The following is an 18,910-nucleotide window of genomic DNA, read 5'->3' on the forward strand; positions in this document are numbered from 1 at the left end:
CATCACTATGGCAATGCAGTCATTCAGCTCTGCTCCATCTCTAGTGCTCTGCCCCACACAGGTTTTTCTACCACATAAGCAACATTCCAAATAGGCAGAAAAAAATAGAGCAGGGAATAAAAATAAAAGAACTGGAATAAATGAAATCATAGAATGAAATCATAGAATGGCCTGGGTAGAAAAGGACCACAATGCTCATCCAGCTCCAACCCCCTGCTGTGTGCAGGGTCACCAACCAGCAGCCCAGGCTGCCCAGAGCCACATCCAGCCTGGCCTTGAATGCCTGAAGAGATGGGGCATCCACAGCCTCCTTGGGCAACATGTTCCAGTGTGTCACCACCCTCTTGGGGAAAAACTTCCTCCTAAGATCCAACCTAAATCTCCCGTCTTAGTTTAAAACCATTCCTCCTTGTCCTATCACTGTCCACCCTTGTAAACAGAAGGAAGCATGATGAAGCGAGCTCAGTCCACAGGACAGCTCACTCTCCCACTGCTTCCTCAGCACAGCTCTGAGACAGTGGGTGCTGGCTGTGACCAGCTCAGCAGCTGCTCCTGGAGAGCAGTGGAAAAACCCCCTGACACAATGAGTTGGGTGCCTCCGCAGCACAGTGCCAGCACCTCTGCTCCGTGACTCAGAAAGCAAAGGTTGGAGGAAGCTGGCTTTACACCTTGATGGCAGCGATCCCAGGCGATTTACGTAACGCATTCCAGAAAAGTCTCTTTGGTTTCTCTCTTTGGTGCCACCTTGCCCTACAGAAGGTGAACCTTCCTGCCCCTGGCAAACAGAACCTCACTGCGTGCAAAACTCCACCAAGTCCTTCTCTGCCATTCACAGACTGTCGGCTCCAGGTGCCTGCGGCAGCACCCAGAGGTGCAGAGTGCCCATGCTACCGAGCACATCGCTCACCTGAAGCCCGAGGGAGCAGAGCTGCTGGTGTCCCACCTGGCACAGTGCTGAGGTGTCAAGTGCCTTCCAGCACCAGCACTCTGCTCCCAGCCCTGCCGCCAACCTCCAGCCCTGCCAAGGAGAGCTGGGAAAGGCAGCCTGCAGCTGCAGTTTACAGAGTACACATCCACAACTAATGCAATGGGGAGAGGAGCCCTCGCTGCTGCCACAATCTTCCTGAGGGACTTTGGCTGATGAATGTGGTGCCCCCGTGGCTGCTTCCAGCCAGGGGAGACGTTTGTGGTGTTGGCACAGCTGCCACCCAGCACCCGAATCCCCAGGATTAAGTGACACACCAATCCTGCCCATGGCATCTATCGCCCCAGGCACCAGCATTAGTTTCCTCCCACTCCAAGTTTGTTTTCCAGACAAATCGCATCCCCCCATCACACCCAGCTTTCCCTGAGCACGTTATGGCCTCAGGACCACGACCCAGTCCCCGAAGGACACAGGCACATCCCCACACCCCAAGCAGAGGTGAGTGCACAGCACGAGGCGCAGCCGCCCACCCCTCACATCTGGCTGTGACAGCTGGGCAACCTGGCCTCCGTTCCCAGCAGAGCTTCCTTAAGAGATAATTTTAAGTAGGAATAAACGAAACTGACCAGTTAACCACTGTGACATCCCTCGGCACGATAGGAGTGGTAAGAGGCACAAGGTCTAAAACGGGAGAGCGGCAGGGAGCGAGCGAAGCGGGACAAAACCCGCACGAACCCATCCCGAAAGCCGCGAGCTGCAGCCGGGCTGAGGAGCCGTTTGTGCTCACACCTCGGCTGCACCACAGCGAGGAAAAGGTTGCGAGCGGTGCCGACGTGCTGCGGCGGCTGCGGTGCGAAGCGCGGTGCGGGCAGCGCACACCTGGGCTGGGGGGGCTCGTTAAGAGCGAAGCGCACAACATCCAGCGGACAGACGCAGGACGGCGGCTGGGCAGCGCTGAGGCGGGCGGGGGAAGCTCCCAGAGCAGAGCCGTGCTCGCGTTCACAGCTCGTACCGAGGAGCCGAAGGGAAGCAGCGCAGCCGGCAGCTCCCAGCGATCCGCCGCGCTTCCCAACCCCGCGGGGCTCAGTTGGAGCAGCGGGGCAAGAGCGGAGGGAGGGAGGGAAGGAAGGGAGGGAAGGAAGAAAAGGAGCAGGCCGGCCGGGCTCTCCTTTGTTCCGCGAGACCCCTGGGGGTCGCCGCCCGTCTCACCCCGCTCACCTCCGTATCCAGCTGCACCAGCTCCATGTTGGGCCAGGGCTCGGCCAGCTGTGCGAGCGGCATCCTGCCGGCGAGCAGCCCCGCAGGGCGCGGCAACGCTCGGCTCGGTGCCCCGCGCTGGGCACCGGCTGCCCGAGCCGGGCCGGGAGCGGCGGGGCGGGGCGGGGGGCGGCGCGGCTCCTCCCGGCTCCGGGGCGGCTCCGAGCTGGTCTCGGGGAACCGTCGCTCGGCTGCGCTCGCTGCCCTGGGCAGCCCACTGCGGTGCGGAGCCTTTCCTTAAGCCCTTCCTGACCCACCCCCGCCCTGCGCTTTTCCTTCAGGCAGCGACGTGAATGAAGGATCGTGTGTATATCCACGCACACCTTTGGATTCTTCGGTTGGAGATGAGGCGCTGATCGCGGTGCTCTCCTCGAATACGGGTAACGAACCCCTCCCCGCTTTGCCTCGGTGGATGCTCGGAGGAAAGGTACTGTGAGCACAGCTGCTCAGAACACATCCGGCACTGTTTGGGTTTGCCGGGTTTCTCGTGCAGGAGGAGTTGTCTTCTTGCTTTTACTGAAATCCAAAGTACCACGTTTTCAACCTCTTTAAAACGATTTGTTATTAAAAAAACAAAACAAAAACAAATAACCACGTCAAAGGGTGCATTGCTAAGGGCTGACTTCATCAAGGTGTGGCTGAAATATCATTTAATGAGCCCAAGGGAAAGCACAGCACACAGCTCTGCTGCTGCACTCTGTCCCGTGAAGCCATCCCTGTGAGGCCCGAATGCCGTGAGCTGATCAGAGGCGGTGAAGGTGAAGAAAGCTGAAGTAGAACAGAGCACAGGAGGCTGAGAAACTCCACTCCATCCTCACAGCTCTCAGAACTGATCTGTGAGCCATTACCAGGCCCATCTTGTTCACACGTGCAGGAATCCGATGTAAGAAATTCCCACGGTGAAAGTATGTGAGCCCAGCACTGCTGTCTGTGCTTGGAGCACCCCTCTGTGCTGCAAGCACTGAGTTGCAGATGAAGGCATTAAATAACACAGATCCACCAGGCTGGTGCTAAATGAGGCCAATTAAACTGATGTCACTTACCGTTGGAGCAAGCTGAAGCAGATCTTGCGGAGAGTTATTCATTCAGCTCCGAAGCTGTCCATAATTTACCCTTATTGTTTGGTACATGGTGTGCCGTTTGCTTGCATCCCTCCTCCAGCTGCTGCAGATTGCAACCTGTTTTAAATGGCATCGATAACACGATGATGTCAGTGCTGGCATCCCGCTTACCTTCTATGTTTGTTTGCAAAATGCAGCTCCTGTTCTGGATTTCCAGCTACTCTGCATGCAAACCAACTGGGAATGCGTAGAGGAGTATGAGGGAGGAGAACAAAATGAGACACCACTCTTGGTGACCTGCTGCACTTTCATGCCAGGTCCCATGAAGGTGACCTTTCTGTGCCACATCCCACTGCACTCCCAGCTCTGCTGCTCGAGGAGGGGGGGGGGGGTGGAGTTGCCATCCCCAGAGATATAGCACTGAGGGGCACAGTGGGGGTGGGCTGGGGCTGAGTGCTGGGAACTCAGTGAGGCCAGGAAAGAAGGAAGGCAGGAATACTCTGCTGCATCCTTGTACTCCCCCCAGGAGGTCTATGGAGATGCAGGAAGTCCCTGGTGTGTTGCAGCAGGATGCCGGGCGGGCTGCACAGGGAGCTCGGCTAATGCAGGAACTGTGAATCTTTATAGACCTGGAACAAAAGACAGCTCTACACCCACGGGTGTCTTTGCACCAAAACAAAGGACTATCTTGCCCTTTTTTTTTTTCATGCAACAGCAAACTAAAGATATTGGGGTGACTACAAATAACTTATGCATGACTACTCCCTGCATCTGTGCAGTTACTTTGGTTAAAGGCTAGCAGAGAATTCTGCTGAGGAAGCTCTACAGTACCCTCAGAGTTACACAAGCAGCCCCAGAAGTCCAGGCAACAGCACAACTCAGCAGGGCTGGGTGGGCAACGTCAGGGCCCCTCAGTTCCCACCCATGGCACTCAGAGCAGCAATGCTATTGATTTGCAGACTGACCTTCCTTCCATAACTGCATCTCAAGTGCAGGAGATGAGCAGGATGTGACACGTGTCACTGCTGGTTGGTCTGGGGGAGGAGGACATCTGGGTGAGCAAGACAAGGTGGTGGTCTCCCCAGAATTTATTTTCTAGTCAAAGAGCAGCTATTAAAGCACCCCGCAACCTGAGGCAGGGTACAAGAAATGCTCTGCCTGCACCCTGTTTGGGTGTCACAGCTAAACACCGTGATTGAAACCTAAGTAAGTGCTGGCACTTTGGAGAAGGCTTCAGATCAGGAGTTCTGCACTGTCCTGTTGGCTGCTGCTATGAGAAACAGAGATCTCCCACTAACCAGAGCCCCACTAATCAGTGCCACATCTGGTGACAATCCAAATGCTGAGATGTTGGGTTGGCTTGGTTTTAAAAGAATTAAATCCTCAGATACAATGGTAGCTGCTTTTTGTCTCTTGAAACTGGCTGGCTTTTGCTTTGTAGCATTCTCTTCCTTGGGGAGGCTGGCAATGTTCATTGAGCCCGTTATCCCTGAAGAAGCAATTCCAAAGCAGAAGTAGTGAGGCTGGTCCTTAGTCCTTACCCACACAACCAGAGGCCAATTTCAGCTGCATACACCAAAAGCTGTGCAGCACCTCCACAGCTCACAGTATCCATTTGTTCCCCCTGAAGCCAGGATGCATCTTTCTTTAACTGAAGGCTTCATGCTACACTGCTTTTACACACACAAGGAGATACAAAGAGATTGAAGGCATGGGAACAAACAAGCCAAATCCCAAATGCCTGCTGCAATTTACAAAGACAGACGCCTGTAATCTGCCTTATGTACACACTCAGAGGGCTGTTTAATTAGAGTTTATAGCAACCTTCTTTGCATTTTTAAGATTAACTCATCGGTTCATTGTTAACCCCATCACTAATAGGGAAACTGAGTCATGTTTTCAGTAGCTCATCAGGACAGAACTTGAACTCCATGTCCTGTCTTCTAACGCCCAGCTCTCATTTCCTCACCTCTTCTGCTTCGTTTTTCCAGTGCGGAGGAAGAGATGATAAATCACCTTGTTTTGATCTCAGAAAGACATTTTTCCTTACCACAGTTCAAACATCACACTGAAGATATACAGCAGGAGCCCTGCAAATGAGGAGCTCTGGCTGGATTCAGCAGCAGAATTTCTTTTTCCTTTTGTGACAGATCTTTCTGTTACTCACTGCTGTGCACTGCCTCACATGGCAGTGTTCCATGGGGCAGGTCTGGAATGCAGGAGGGACAGCAAGTGTGGGGTGAGGAACTTCTTGTGGACCTCAGTACAGGCAGCTCTCCTGCTGGGAGGACATGTGCAGATGGAAGCTCTGCTCAGAGAACATGTTTAACTTCTGCCAGTGCTTCCAGCAGAGGTGAGAGTTGCGCTGCCTCACTCAGCTCGCTGATTCCTGTGTTTGTTAAGGCAGATCTGAAGCGCTTCTGGGCTGCATGCTGCATTTTGCCTCCTGGTTCGGAGCCCATCTGTGTGGTGCTCCTGCCAGTCACGTCATTCCTCCACAGAGCGGATTTCCTGGAGCCTCCTTTGGGGCTGCCAGGGAGTCGTTGGCAGAAGCAGATGCAGCTCAAGTTGGGGAAGAGTTCTGCTGATGGACACAAGAACTGATGAAGCTGTCGGCACATGGAATATGTTGGGAATATGGTTGCTATCTCTTAGGAACACTGAACTGCACCAAGAGGCACCTCTAGGAGTGAGACCCGTTGGAGCTGGGAAGGCAGAGGAGGTGACCAGGGAAGAGCTGCCAGGCAGCAAGGCCGTATCTGCTGGTTGTCATGGATACAATCACCCCGTCTGTCTCCCTGATATCAGTTACCTTCCATTTCCTGGATGCAAATCAATGAGTGGGGGGTCTGTTCCTGCTTCAGTGAAGAATGGAGCTCTTCACATCCAAACAAAAGGAGCAGCACTCTGTTGCAAACCTGGACATCTCTACTTAATGCTGGCTAAGGGGAGAGTGGAAGATGACTCGTTCCTTTGGTATCTGTACTATGCGAGTCTAATCGCACTCTCACCAATTGCATTTGGTGCTGTCGTACACCAGGAGCTCAGAGGAGCTGCTCCAGCCCTTCCAGCCTTGCAGCTCAGCCTGTCCCACACATCACGGGCTGCAGTGCAGTGTGTGTGTCAGCTCTGCTGCTTTGAGCTGAAGGCAGCACACACCTGGGCAAAACTCTTCAGGGCACCTGGCTCCAAGACTGAAAGGAGAACAACTGAGAAATACATTCACATAAACCCAGATAAACCCCAGCAGATGCTATTTTTCCTTTGAGGGGACATTATCAAGGCAGGTGTACGGCACATGTAAGTAGTTACTCAGTGTGAGCAATGCTCCGGTGTGTTTTGGTTTTAATTAGCATCTGGATGTGTTTGTAGTTAATTTCATTGTGCTGCTATTCAAGGAAGTGGCAACATGAAAAAGAAAACTCTGAGAAACTGTAAACAGAAGGGAAACTGTCTGGCCTGTTCTTGTCCCTCAACCAGGGAGAAAGCTGAGTGAGCAGAGCTGCTGTGTGCAGCCCGCTCCTACCTTTCTTAAAGGTTTAAGGACTTGTAAAGCAACGAGGGGTCTTTTAAGTGCATGCAAATAGATTCCCTCTGCCCACAGAACAAATGGAACTGTGCAGATCCCGGTTTCTCCACACAGGGAAGGGAAATCTGGCAGCTAAAAGCAAAACCACATTTCAACAGAAACCCCACTTTGGTGAGAGGAAAATGTCACTCCTCTGTTGTGAGCCTTCACCACGCAGCTCAGTGAGTCTCATTCTGCTTAACCCAGGGCACACACAGATACCCGCTCCGTGTCACTCCATCACACAGGTTGGGACACCATGGTGCAGTTAGAAAACAAAACTATTTCAAAACTGGGAGCACGTTTCAGAAGTCCAGATGACAAACCTGAAGACTCCAAGCTGAGAGAACCTGAAAGCAACTTTATATTGGATTTAAACAGAATCAGGTTGTTCTTGTTTAAGCACTTCCATTCAGCCCCAAAGCATGCCAGCATACCAACAACCTGCCTGCTTGTTAGGAGTGTGTGTCACTCCATTGCCACTCCAGAACTGCTCAGAAAAGATCATTTCAGGTTTTCTAAGATAAAAAGCAAGAAAAGTACTTTGATCTTCTTTCCTTCAAGCTCTGTAGGTTTCCACATGGTCAGAAGCCCCCTGTGTTATGCCGGGGCTGCATCTTCCCTCTGCAGCTGCAAAGAGACGAGGGTGGTGTTGCTCAGCTTTAAAGTCGAATTTTGTCACCCGGTGGGTAAATAAAAGCTTCAGTGCATGCTGCTTCCTACCAATGAAGGTGTTCTATACTAATAAAGGTTTTGCTAGAGGCAGTGAGCATTTCAATGTGTTCCAGCTCTGGAAGGCAGTTTGTATTTTGCTGCTGAATCCAATGACAGCAAAAATGAGATTTAGGTGGTGCTTGCAAGGTAGGTAGAAGCTTCTTTCAGCCTTTTCCTGCATGAAATCAGATGTATGCTCCCAACACTGCTCCCCAGAGCCCTGGCCAGACCTTATTTGTCCATTTAAAATCTGCACAGAATCACTTCCTCCCCTCAGTGTGAAAAGCTGCTAACACAGTGTTAGAGATGAATGACCTGTGGCAGCATCCCAGCATAAGGCATGGTGGAAACAAGGCCAGTGTGCTGGGAATGGATAATAAATAACACTCATTGTAATGTTATTTAAGTTAGAAGTCTTCTATCAAATATGAGAGGACCAGAGCATACTATACAAGGCATACAGTGCTATTAGCACTCGGTAACACCACGTGCTTGTTGAAAGGCAATATCGATTAACAAAGATGGAAACAGTTTTTTGGCAGCTGTTGCTCGCTCCTTGAAAATTAATACAGGAGTCAGTTCCTGATGGGTAAACCCTCCTTGCAGGGTACCAGGGCACTGGGGCACTCTTGGCACGAGCTCATCTGCTGCCGGGAGCATTTCAGGAGAGACAGATACAGACCCTGTGAGATTGGGGGGGGGGGGGGGGAGGGAGAGTTGAGAAACACAGAAAAAGCAGCAGAATCAAAGCTGGTGAGGTGGCAGAAGTTGGAACAATCCCTCTTGTGAGCAAAGCGGGGTACTGCATGGAGACTTATGTAACCGCCATGCATGGGAGCTGCTGCTGCTGCTCTAACTGTACGTAAGTGCAAAGGAGCCACAGTTCAGTCTTCATGCGTGTCTGGCTCCGTAGTGGGTGCCCTGCTCCATGCTCAGGCACCATTCCTTCTCTCTAGGCATGGACTGCACACCTTGGATATCAGAAAAGAGGTCACTGCATTTCTCACTGCGCAAAGGCAGTATTCCATGCACACAGTGCTGAGCACACACAGAGCGTGTGAAGGACGTTGGGGTGACATTGGGGTCATCTATCTTTGCAATCCAGTTACTCACCCTTGCAAGCCAGGCACTGTATGTAAGCTAAGCTTGCAGAGGCCAGTTCACTATATCCCACCTAGCATGCCCACTGAGGCAGCTGTGAGGCTCACCACCTCAGCGAATGATAGGAGGAAAGGGTCTATCTGGTTTGAGTTTGCTTTTTTTTTTCCCCTTCCCCCTTCAAACACAAGCCCTATGCACAACTTATGGCTGGCACATCCTTGCTTTGCTGATAGAAATAGTTCCTTTGCTGAGTTAATCAATAAACACAACTCCTTAAGCATGCCCACGCGAGTGGTAAGGGCTCTGGGCTGGTTATTTTGCTTATCATTAAATAATCACCGTAGGTTTGTTATCTAGGAATTAGCAGGGAATTGTGACGATGCCAATTCAATGGAGACACATGAATAAAATCTTGTATTTTCCAGTAAAGTGCTCACTTAGATATCTTTGAAACAACTGTTCTCAGTGTTGCTGTATCTTCATTTGTCAGCAAGGAAGAATCCTTCTTTCCTGTGATTCTGGGTGGTACTTTGCCCACTACATCCAATAAATTCACCGAGCACAGTAATCTCTGTCCAGATCAGCTACTGAGAATGGAAAAAAAAGAATTACAAGTTCTGCTTTCCAGGGGCTCATCTTCAAGGAAGTATCACGAGTGTGTCAAGTGCTGCACGTGCCATCTCTCCAGCCCTTGTAAGCAGCTGCTTCCTTTCCAGCTTCATGCACCACTCCTTGTTAGAGGTAAACATTGAAAGAATGTGTTAGAAGGAGATAACCCAATGACTGTGGTATTTCACAATGTACAAGGTTAAGGACAAAGAGCTCTCTGCAAGTGGCAATATTGCTTCAGCCCAATACATACAGTAGGATGTCATTCTGCTAGAGCAGACAAGGGCGTTAGTGCAATGCTGGTAAATGTTGCTAGATAGAAAAGTGAGAGCTGAATTTTACAGTCTCATTCCTAAATTTAGTGGAGAAAAATCAAATGCACTGTAGATGGTGGCATACAAAAGCAGAGGGAGACGTGACAAAAAGTACAGGAATCTTTGTGATTACGTATTATTAGTACAGTACAATCATCTTAGGTTGAAGATTCAGCATATCTGACAGAAAGTTTGTGCCAACGAGCCTAAAACTGACCAGGCTGACACTATAGCTATTTCAATCCGAGTTTAAGACATACAGTATCCCTTCTCCAGCTGAGGACAGGTGATGGATAACCAGCGTAGGCTTACATGTTCAGGACGTGTGTCATAGCAATTGCACTAACTGCTCAAGGAATAAAGGAACAGCCCAGTGACTGTTAAATGAAATCTAGGAGGCCTGTGTTCATAGCCCTGCCAAATCATGCCTGTGAGAGGCCAGCAAACCTGCACCCCAGCAGCAAACTACGCTGTGTGAGCATTGAGAAAAGGTGTAAAAAAACCTGGAAAGCACGGTTAGATGGAAACATTTGAAAGGGTCCAAAAGGAGGCTCACTGCTCGGGTGATTACTGCCGGCATCACGCAGATCTTCTGAAGCTGGCACGTGGCTGTGGAGGGTGGTGGAGGAGCAGCTCTGGCTCTAGGAAATAGCACACAGAGGGGCTGCCATTTGTTGGCTTCCACCTCTGATTCTGCGTTTCCTGGTTCCACCTTGTGGCGAAGGGAAGGAATGAGTCGACCACCAAAACCTGGTGAGGAATCAGAGCACTGCGTAAATCCCGCTGAGATGTGGCAAGAAGGAGAGGTTGCCAAACGCGGTGCTCCCCGGGCAGGTTGGCTTACTCTCGTAACCACATCTATTTGCACAAGAGAAACGAAGTCAGTATCAATGGAATTTTCCTCCTTGGATTTCTGGATGGATTGCCAACACAGAACTAATCGGGTCACACCACAAATGGGCTTTTCCAGCCCAGGTGATCCAACAAGATCCATTCGGCAAATACCCAAATCACAGTGCCAGTCTCATGTGTTACCTCTAGAAAGAAAACAAAACAAAACAAAGCAAAAAACAGCAAAGAAACTGCCTCAAAAAAGCAATTCAGTGAGATTCTGGAGTAACATCAAGTGAAATCCACTACGAAATCTGACATCTAGATGGGGAAACCCAGAATGTTCGGATTTAAGTGTTTGGTAGAACACCAAGCCTGGTACCTGCGGTGGGTGGGAAGGTGAAGGGCAGGAGATGTGACATTTGGGCAACTGGCAGCCACTTGAGGACCTCTCCTTCTAACACATTTTCTTCATAGGTTCTCCAGGCTGTTTTTAGTGCTGAAAGCAATGCAGTGTTCTTGTTCAGAGGCTGTAGTACATTTTCATAGATCTCAAGTTTAGCAAGTTTTCACTGATGTATTCTGTTGCTGTTTCCTTCATCACATCCCATGTTCTCCGGGACCCTCAAAATTCTGTTTGCAAGGAGATAGTTAAAAAAAAAAAACAACCACTAAACCCATGAAAGATTGCCTTCATCTCCTTATACGTACACATGCACACTGTCTCTGTGTATAAAAGACAATTCCACAACCTCAGGGCTCACTTTGTTCCTGAGATTTCAGACTCAGTGGGAAATCCCAGACTCCAAACTATCAGCCCTCACTCAGCTGAGCTGCTTTTCCCACAGCGATCAGATCCGGTCTGGGAGAACAAGGCAGAGCAGATCAGACTGATGTCACTGTAATCTGAGCACCTCCAAGCACGAATCTGTAAATCCTTGAGCTCCTTTCCACCAGGTCCCACACCTCTGAGCCACGCCTGTGCCCCAGGTCCTCAAGCAGCACCTCTTGGAAAATACATATATACAAATATATACATATATTTAAGCCCTGCATGTCAAAAATGTTCCTAACCTCAGCTTACCAAAGCTCTATTGGTTGGTATTTCCTCATCCTCAGTCAGACTCTGTTCAGAACCAGCCTCCACTGTCACAAATTCTTTCCACCCACTGCAAAAGAGGACAGGTGCGTTGTGAACTGTCTGCTTAACTCCATCTCCATTTCGTCTTTATGAACTGCAGGATAAAGACCCATTACTCAAAACTTATAGTTAGGGATATTAGTCCCTGGATATGGTATAGCCATATCTGAAAAAATAAGCTGAGAAATTATTTAGCAGTGCAGCTACTGGTTTTATATGGCTTTACACCACACAAGTGCACAGATACTACTGCAAAGCCTGACCAGAAGCACTGAGCTTTACTTTGCATTCCACCTCACTGTTGTCCACGGTGAGCTTCTGGATTCTGGATGCAGCTGCTCCCCTTTGCAGAACAGCAAATCCAAGCAACAGATCTGTGCAAACTGAGTTTGTCTGAGGATGAATAAAACAAAGGTGGGAAAGGTATTAAAGCAGAACAAGACTCATGCAAAGTGACAGTGGATGTTCAGAACTCAGGTAATTAGAAGGAAGACAAAGAGCTTTTGTGTCATATTCAAAGAACGGGGCACATCAAACTCGCTAACAATCCAGAGCGCTAACAACAACTCTAACAACACAGCATAGATTTCAAGGCTTAACTATCTGCAGTGATCCAGGTATTTGGATGTTACCAGGGCTCCAGCCTTCCAAAATTCCATCGCTGGCCCTCAGCCACCCCCAGCTGCAGGACTCACAGCTCCACATTACACACACTTCTCCACGTGAAACAGTTTGACAGAAAAAACTTATTTTTAGCTGAAGGCATTTCTGGCAGCTGGAGATGCAGATTTGCGGCTATTCTAACCACTAAACACGCACGGGTTGCAGCACAGCGTTGTATGCTCTTTAGCTTTTAATTTATAGAACTAATTAGTTGGATTTACTGCCTTCAGCGTCTCCTACCCTCTATTTGCTTAAGAAGAAAGAGATGAGCTCTGTGTGTTAAGCCCAAAAAGGAAAGAAATACCACTTTCAGCACAAGGGCACAGCCAGTGGGAAATACCTCAGATACAGCAAGAGATTCCAACCCTGCAGCACCAAATGTATCACCGTGCAGAGGGGCAGTTCCCCCTCGTATTGAGGTGCAGATCACCCCGAGCTCTGAACCCAACAAAGGCTCCTTCCAACCAGAGCTGTTTGTTCTCAGCACAATAGAGCTTCCCTGTTGACATCCTGGCCAGCAGCAACCCCTTCAGAACTCATTTGAAACTCCTTGTTCCATGTTCAGGGGACAAGGCACGTGGCAGGACAGCTGAAGATTTCTTCAGTCTTGCATTATTATTAAAGCATTTAATTATTAATCTAATTATTGGGTAATATGCCAATTTTGCCATCCAGAGAGCATTTACAGCATCATTCAGGTTGTGATTGAGACCAAGACTGTTCTACAGCCTCAGGGCTCGCTTTTTTACCTGAGACTTGGTGGGAAATCCAAATCCAAACTCCTCATCAACCCTCACTCAGCTGAGCTGCTCTGCCCACAGCGATCAGATCCTCTTTGTGAGGACAAGGCGGAGCAGATCAGATCCATGTCACTGTAATCTGGGCACCTTCAAGCACCAACCTGTAAATCCTTGAGCTCCTTTGCACTTGGCCCCAGCACCTCAGCCCCATAGTCATGCCCAGCACTGAAGCAGAGAACCCCCTGATACGTTACCCAGCTCTTTAAAGCCTCCCAGCGGCTGCATTTTACTGTTTGGTTGCTCAAACAAATTGTCAGGAGTTTTGTCACTCCTTTCTGCACTGCTGCTACTGGATGGGGTACGTACAAGATTATTAAACCTCATTACTTTTCTTATTTCTGCTAAGGCAAACGTAAGATGCTCCAGCTACGGTAATGCAAGATGGAAAAAATAGCTCTTATCAGTACATTCTGATCTGTTTTGTGCTCTCAAATACTTCTGGTACTGCAGACACAGAAAACTCCTTGGTTTGAAACTCCTCCCTGCTTTTGTTGGATTCTTCTCCTAAAACAGCACAGGTTGGAACAGGCACCGCTCCACCAGGAACTGCCACTCGGGACCCAGGGAAAACCAAGTCAAGATAGATAGAATATTTTTTCCATCTCATAACGTTGCTGAAGGAGGCATTTATACACATCAGGGTTTTTGGGTTGGTTCTGCTCTTTACTGCAAGTAGTGACTATAAAAATGCTACAGTTTTACTCAATAAATCTTACTTTGTGCTTAGCCACTGCCCCAGCAGTCTGCACTTGATCAGCATAAGCGACAACATCTAAGCTTGAGCATGGAATCCCAGCACAATCAGTTCTGTGGAACTTTCACCAGGAAGGAAACCTACTAAAACCAGTTTTCTCTGCGGCAACTGAAAGACTGCAGTGTTCGCCCCCTTTCTGTGTAGTTATCACATGGTAGATGCTATTTTTTAAACAATAACAAAGATAAATTGTCTCAGTAGACCCACATACACGCTTCAATATGGGCCTCCTATAAAGACTTCCAAAACACCCAGCAACAAAGTTACCTTATCTAGATAAGGTCTGAGGTATAAAAACCCTGCTTTCCACTTGAGAATGAAACAGAGCTAGCTATCTGAACCAGGACACTTAAATTCTTTCAGCCATGTTAGAGATCAAATAATTGCAAGAGAAATTAGGAAGGCATTAAGAACAGTCCAAGCCAAACCGTATCCAGCTTTATTAAAGGTACTTTTCATAAACAATCATGGTAATTTAGGCAGGACATGGGCTACAATCTGCAACATTTTACAACAACTGTCAAACTCCCCTCCCTTCATGGACTACCCAAACATAAAGGCTGCTATAAAACAGACAGATCTTCATTTTTGTATACTTGTAGAGGGCAATGTTTAGAGTGAGGGTGAACACTTCACATTCAGCATGTTGTTTAACAACTCTTCACAAATCTACCCTGACTTTGCGAGGAAAAATTAAAAACCTGCAGATTCCTTAATCTGTAGATCCACAATATGAAAGAGGAAATGCAGCTCCTTCTAGAGCTATTATATCCCGAATTATACACCAGAAGTCCAGATCACCTGACAATGCATTCAGAGTGGTGAGTCCCAACATGCCGTTTCTGCTGTATTTCAGAGTGATGGGCTCTAGGCAAAAAGGGAGGGCATGAAAGGAAACGCAGAGGGCAGGAATTTCAATGCAATTCCTTTTGCATTGAAAGGAAATGCAAACTGCAGTTCTCAAGTTGGCAATGGGCATCTCAGGAGCTTCCGTTCACTCTGATGTGGTCCACAAAAGGAAGAGGTGCAGCATGAAGGAATCCCTTCCTGCTCCATTAGGAAGAGTCCTTCTAAAAAACTGGGGAAGGGTAAACTTTCAAAATTTAGCTTCCAAGAAACAGATTAAGTGATATTTGTCCCACTGCCCCCCCCCACCCCCTCAAAACACAACAACAAAGCGGTCTCTGTGCTAACAACATAGCTTAAAAAAAAGTAAAACAAAATTCTGCATTGTTATAAAACTTGATAAAAAATAGTATTTCAAACTGTACAGTCACCAGAAGTACACAGTTATCAAAAATTCACACATTTTACTTGGCATCACCAGCACCTTCGGCTTTCTGTGCCTAAAAGAAAAAGGGGAACCAGTCAATACACACCACGCACATGAACCAAACCAATAACAAGTCCTTCTCCCCAGTAACAATTCTCAGAACAACTGAAATTTGTCACTGTAACTTTTAACCACATCAAATTTAAGGTTGTAAAACATAACCTGAAGCTCCTTTCTATTAAGTTTACACCACCTTGGAAAAGGCAGAACAGTAACTTTTCACATAAGTACTTCAGTCAGTAACTTGTTACCAACTGAACAACCAGCTCCCTGCATCCCTAGCTGGGCTGTTTGCTCATTATCAACAGGTCTAAATAATCGAGTGCTAATTCATCTTCACTATTGCAAGCCTAGGCTTGCCTATGCTTGACATAGAAAACAGTAACTTGCTGATGTAACACTCTGCTAGAGCTCATGTTGTACCTGGTCTGTTTTGGCATCTCCGTTTTCTGCAGGGTTGTTTCCCTCCTTGCCAGCATCAGCTTTCCCCTTCTTTCCCTTGGGCACCTTCTCACTCTTCTGTCGAACACAAATGACACATGCTACTATAATTGTCAATAGTCATTAAGCCACAGGAATCCAAAAAGCAGAGTGGTAAAACCAACGTGGGATGTCAGCCTGAAACCAGCACAACTCACCAACGTTCACATATTTGAGACTGACAACTGTTAAATGCCTGCCTGCATTTTATCAGTCCTTGGATTTTTTAATGTAAATTTAAAGCTTCAGCAAAAACTTTGTAGAAGTGACAACACAGACCGATGCCACCATTCTGATGCCAAGTTCTTTGATTCCAAGATCTATTAGTGGACAAATCTTGCTTCCCACTTACATCTCAGGAGCAGCACTAGCAGCAACTCACCTTTGGAGCTGCCTTTTTAGGTTTAGGCTCTGGCTTCGGAGGGGCAGGTTTCTGTAAGAAAGTATAAGAAAACCCATTCTATTAATGATCAGTACATTTAAATGCTCACTCCAACAGGTCTACTTTTAGGAAAGGAAATCCAAATACATGAAAATGAAGCACTTTCCGGATTTGCCAGTGATCTGTTACTCCCCCAGCATTCACAATGGGGCAGTTTGTTACACCAGTCTCTTTCTTCCAGCACAGTAAAGTGTTTCTGAACGCCCACAGCTCTCACAGCCACAGTACATAACCCTCAGAGCTATGAAACGCTGTGCCATCCCAGAATACTCACAGCAGATAACCTTGCCGATCTCCGTTGTGGCTGTTGAAAAAGAAAGAAGATTGCATTTAATGTGAGGAAGTGTAAACCAACGAGTCTGAGTTCAAAGCAATGGAATTCCAAAAGTAGTTGTAAAAGTTTTCAGTTTGCTACTTTCCAGTTCTGGAGGAGCTGGAAATGCTGACATCCCTGCTGCCGACTGGCAGGAGTCAAGCAGTTCGTAGTGGTTAAAAGCAACAGGTGATGCTGCTGACGCAAAGCAGCATCCAGCGAGAGGAACCCCTTCTTTCTACCCCCGCTTCTTGGCAACGATGGAATGAAGCGCCACCTCCCACCCCCAAACGTTCCCTGATCCAACTTCTTCTCAAGATGCCCAACTTCTTACCTCATCCTTCGCTTTGGCCTTATCGCCCTTGGTATCTCCTTCAGCCTGCGGGGTGAGACAAGAGCCGTGCCAACAAGTCTGTGGGGCGGGGAGCGCCGCACCGGTCCGCCCCGCCGCAGGGGGGCGCTGGGGGGCTCCCTCACCCCCGTTTGGGGCCGGGGGCAGCGCGAGGCCCGGCGGATGCGCGGCCGCGCCCCCTGCCCGCCTCCAGGAGGGCCCCTCCGGGGAGGCTCCTCCGCTCTCCCGCCCACGGGCGGCGGTTTTGGCGGCAAAGCGGCGGCGGCGGCAAAGCGGGCTGACGGTGCGCGGCCGTTTCCCGCCCTTTCCTCAGGCCGGGCCGGGCCGGGCCGCCCCTCCCCCCTCATCCCGCCCTCCCGCCAAAAGCAGCCGGCTCCGACCGGCCCGCGCCGCGCCCCGCCCCTCCCGGCCGTTAGTTACCACAGCGCGGCCGGTAACGGTCCCAACGCCCGCCCCACCCCGCAAACCGCCCCAACACCCCGCGGCCGCCAGAGCCGCGCGGCCGTTACCTCCCCAAAGGAAGGCGGGGGGGGGGGGGGGAGCGTGGAAGGGAGAAGGGAGGGGTGAGGTGCCAAGTCCTGCCCACACTCACCCCCCCCCCCACAAACAACGGCGCGGGGGGAGCGGGCCTCGCGGTGCCACGTACCTTTCTCTTCGGCATAGCTCCGGGCGGCGCGTGCGTGTGTCGCGCGAGGAGACGGCGAGCGGAGGGGGGGAGGGGGGGACGGGCGGCCGGGCTCGCTCGGTGGCGGCGAGAAGCGGGGGAGGGCCGAGGGGGGAGAGCGGGGCGGCGCGGCTGTCGGCCGGCTCGCTGCGCTGGTGCCGACCCCACTAATTTGAATCGGGTGTTTATAAAGTTTTATATAGAGCCGGACGCGGCCCAACCGGTTCCAGCCGGATCCCCGCCGCCCCGCCAGCCCATTGGCCCGCGTGGGTCACGTGGGGTCGGGCCAGGCGGGGAGGGGACCACGGTGGGGGGGCAGCGCCGAGGCGGTGGCGCGCGCGCAACTGCGCCTCCCCGCAGCACCGAGCGCCTCTCACCGCCCAGCGCCTCTCACCGCCACACGCTGCGCGCGCTGCCCCGCGGGCGGGAAAAGCGGTGCGGAGCGGAGCGGAGAGGAGGGGGCGGTGCTGCGGGGCGGTGCGGGCTGTGCGGTGCGGGCCGCAGCCGCCGGATCCCCCTTGCCCTCGGGGCGCTGCGGGCGGCCCCGGTCCGCGGCGCGCAGCGGAGCTGTTCCTTCAGCACCAGGCGCGTCCTGCGGAGCGCTGCGGGGAAAGGAAGGGGAACTCCGCACTGCCCCGGCTCCCATCTTCTGCCAGGAAGAGCTGAAAGAGAAGTAAGGGAGATGGGAACAACAAATCAGATCGCGAGTCAATCAGTTTACTCGCACAGGTGGCGTTGTACAGCACCCACCCACCCCTCACACTGCACGGCTGTCCCTGAAGGAGTCCCTCATCCCACGCAGATGCTCACACTGCTCCCCAGTTCTGAATGACAACCAGGACAGCTCGCTGTCACTCACCAGCCCTTCCCTTCCACAACTGTCAGTGCAGGGCTGATAGAAAGATGCTTTGCCTTCATAGCTCACGCTGACCTTATACTGACACAAAGCTTATAGGAAACACTACATTTCACTACAATAACTGGCACGGGTGGAATACAGCTCAGGCAACAACCCCTCTCCTACTGCTTGCAAAAACTCACACACCCTGTCCCACCCCCATCACAGCAATGGCTTTCATAGAATGGATTAAAACTTCCCCACACACCCTTTGGATCTCACACCCCGCAGTTAACAGTTACACTCCTTTATGAGGAAGGTGCACTGGAGTTTTGGTCACTTGCAACACAAGAAAAAAAAATTCAAGGCATAAATACATTCTCTGATAAAGAAAATCTCCCTGCATCTGCCTTGCAAAGCAGGCTGCAGAGCACTCCATCTCATGGGGAATGAGAGGTATTTCTCCAGAAAACTTCCCAAAACATGCAGAAAATAAAAAAACAGCAGAAGTTTCTAAGTTGACACCTCCAATCATCCTGGCACTCTCCATCCAAAAGACTGCTGGCTACTTACATGAAAGGACACGTGTGCACAAAGCCTCACTCAGCCAGGTCCTGTGATAGCAGCACATTGCTCACACGACTGGAGGAAGAATGCAGCCTTCAAATCTTTCCCAGCCTAACAGAAACCAGATGAACCGTCTGCCAACATGGTAGATCTGAATGCCAACTTCATTGCATTTTAGAACAT

General features: G+C 50.1%; 3 protein-coding genes and 1 long non-coding RNA gene across 6 annotated transcripts in view; 1 reads left to right on the forward strand and 3 right to left on the reverse strand.

Annotated features, from left to right (window-relative positions):
* Positions 1-2,293, reverse strand: part of RPS6KA1 (ribosomal protein S6 kinase A1) — a 29,487-nt gene extending 27,194 nt beyond the window's left edge. For all 3 annotated transcript variants that reach the window (XM_085517985.1, XM_015883670.3, XM_015883668.3), the window contains exon 1: positions 2,144-2,293. In XM_085517985.1, coding sequence (XP_085374111.1) covers positions 2,144-2,206 — 63 coding nt within the window. In that variant the 5' untranslated portion in view covers positions 2,207-2,293. The remainder of the gene's footprint in view (positions 1-2,143) is intronic.
* Positions 1,295-7,307, forward strand: LOC146758118 (uncharacterized). The gene is made up of 2 exons (XR_014935130.1): positions 1,295-1,423; positions 2,464-7,307. It is a non-coding gene; the product is annotated as an uncharacterized LOC146758118 (long non-coding RNA).
* A 6,842-nt stretch (positions 7,308-14,149) lies between these two features.
* HMGN2 (high mobility group nucleosomal binding domain 2) lies at positions 14,150-17,491 on the reverse strand. Its single transcript, XM_085518004.1, has 6 exons — positions 17,305-17,491; positions 16,641-16,685; positions 16,268-16,297; positions 15,934-15,984; positions 15,495-15,590; positions 14,150-15,084 (listed from the first exon to the last, which is right to left on the reverse strand). The coding sequence occupies exons 1-6, from the start codon at positions 17,317-17,319 to the stop codon at positions 15,049-15,051; spliced, it is 273 nt and encodes a 90-aa protein (XP_085374130.1). The 5' UTR covers positions 17,320-17,491; the 3' UTR covers positions 14,150-15,048.
* A 155-nt stretch (positions 17,492-17,646) lies between these two features.
* LOC146758119 (uncharacterized) lies at positions 17,647-18,873 on the reverse strand. Its single transcript, XM_085518003.1, has 2 exons — positions 18,734-18,873; positions 17,647-17,984 (listed from the first exon to the last, which is right to left on the reverse strand). The coding sequence occupies exons 1-2, from the start codon at positions 18,789-18,791 to the stop codon at positions 17,713-17,715; spliced, it is 330 nt and encodes a 109-aa protein (XP_085374129.1). The 5' UTR covers positions 18,792-18,873; the 3' UTR covers positions 17,647-17,712.
* Positions 18,874-18,910: the final 37 nt, after the last annotated feature.

The sequence above is a fragment of the Coturnix japonica genome, chromosome 17 (genome assembly GCF_054131305.1).
Source record: "Coturnix japonica strain WE chromosome 17, WE-NBRP24, whole genome shotgun sequence".
Taxonomy (NCBI): domain Eukaryota; kingdom Metazoa; phylum Chordata; class Aves; order Galliformes; family Phasianidae; genus Coturnix; species Coturnix japonica.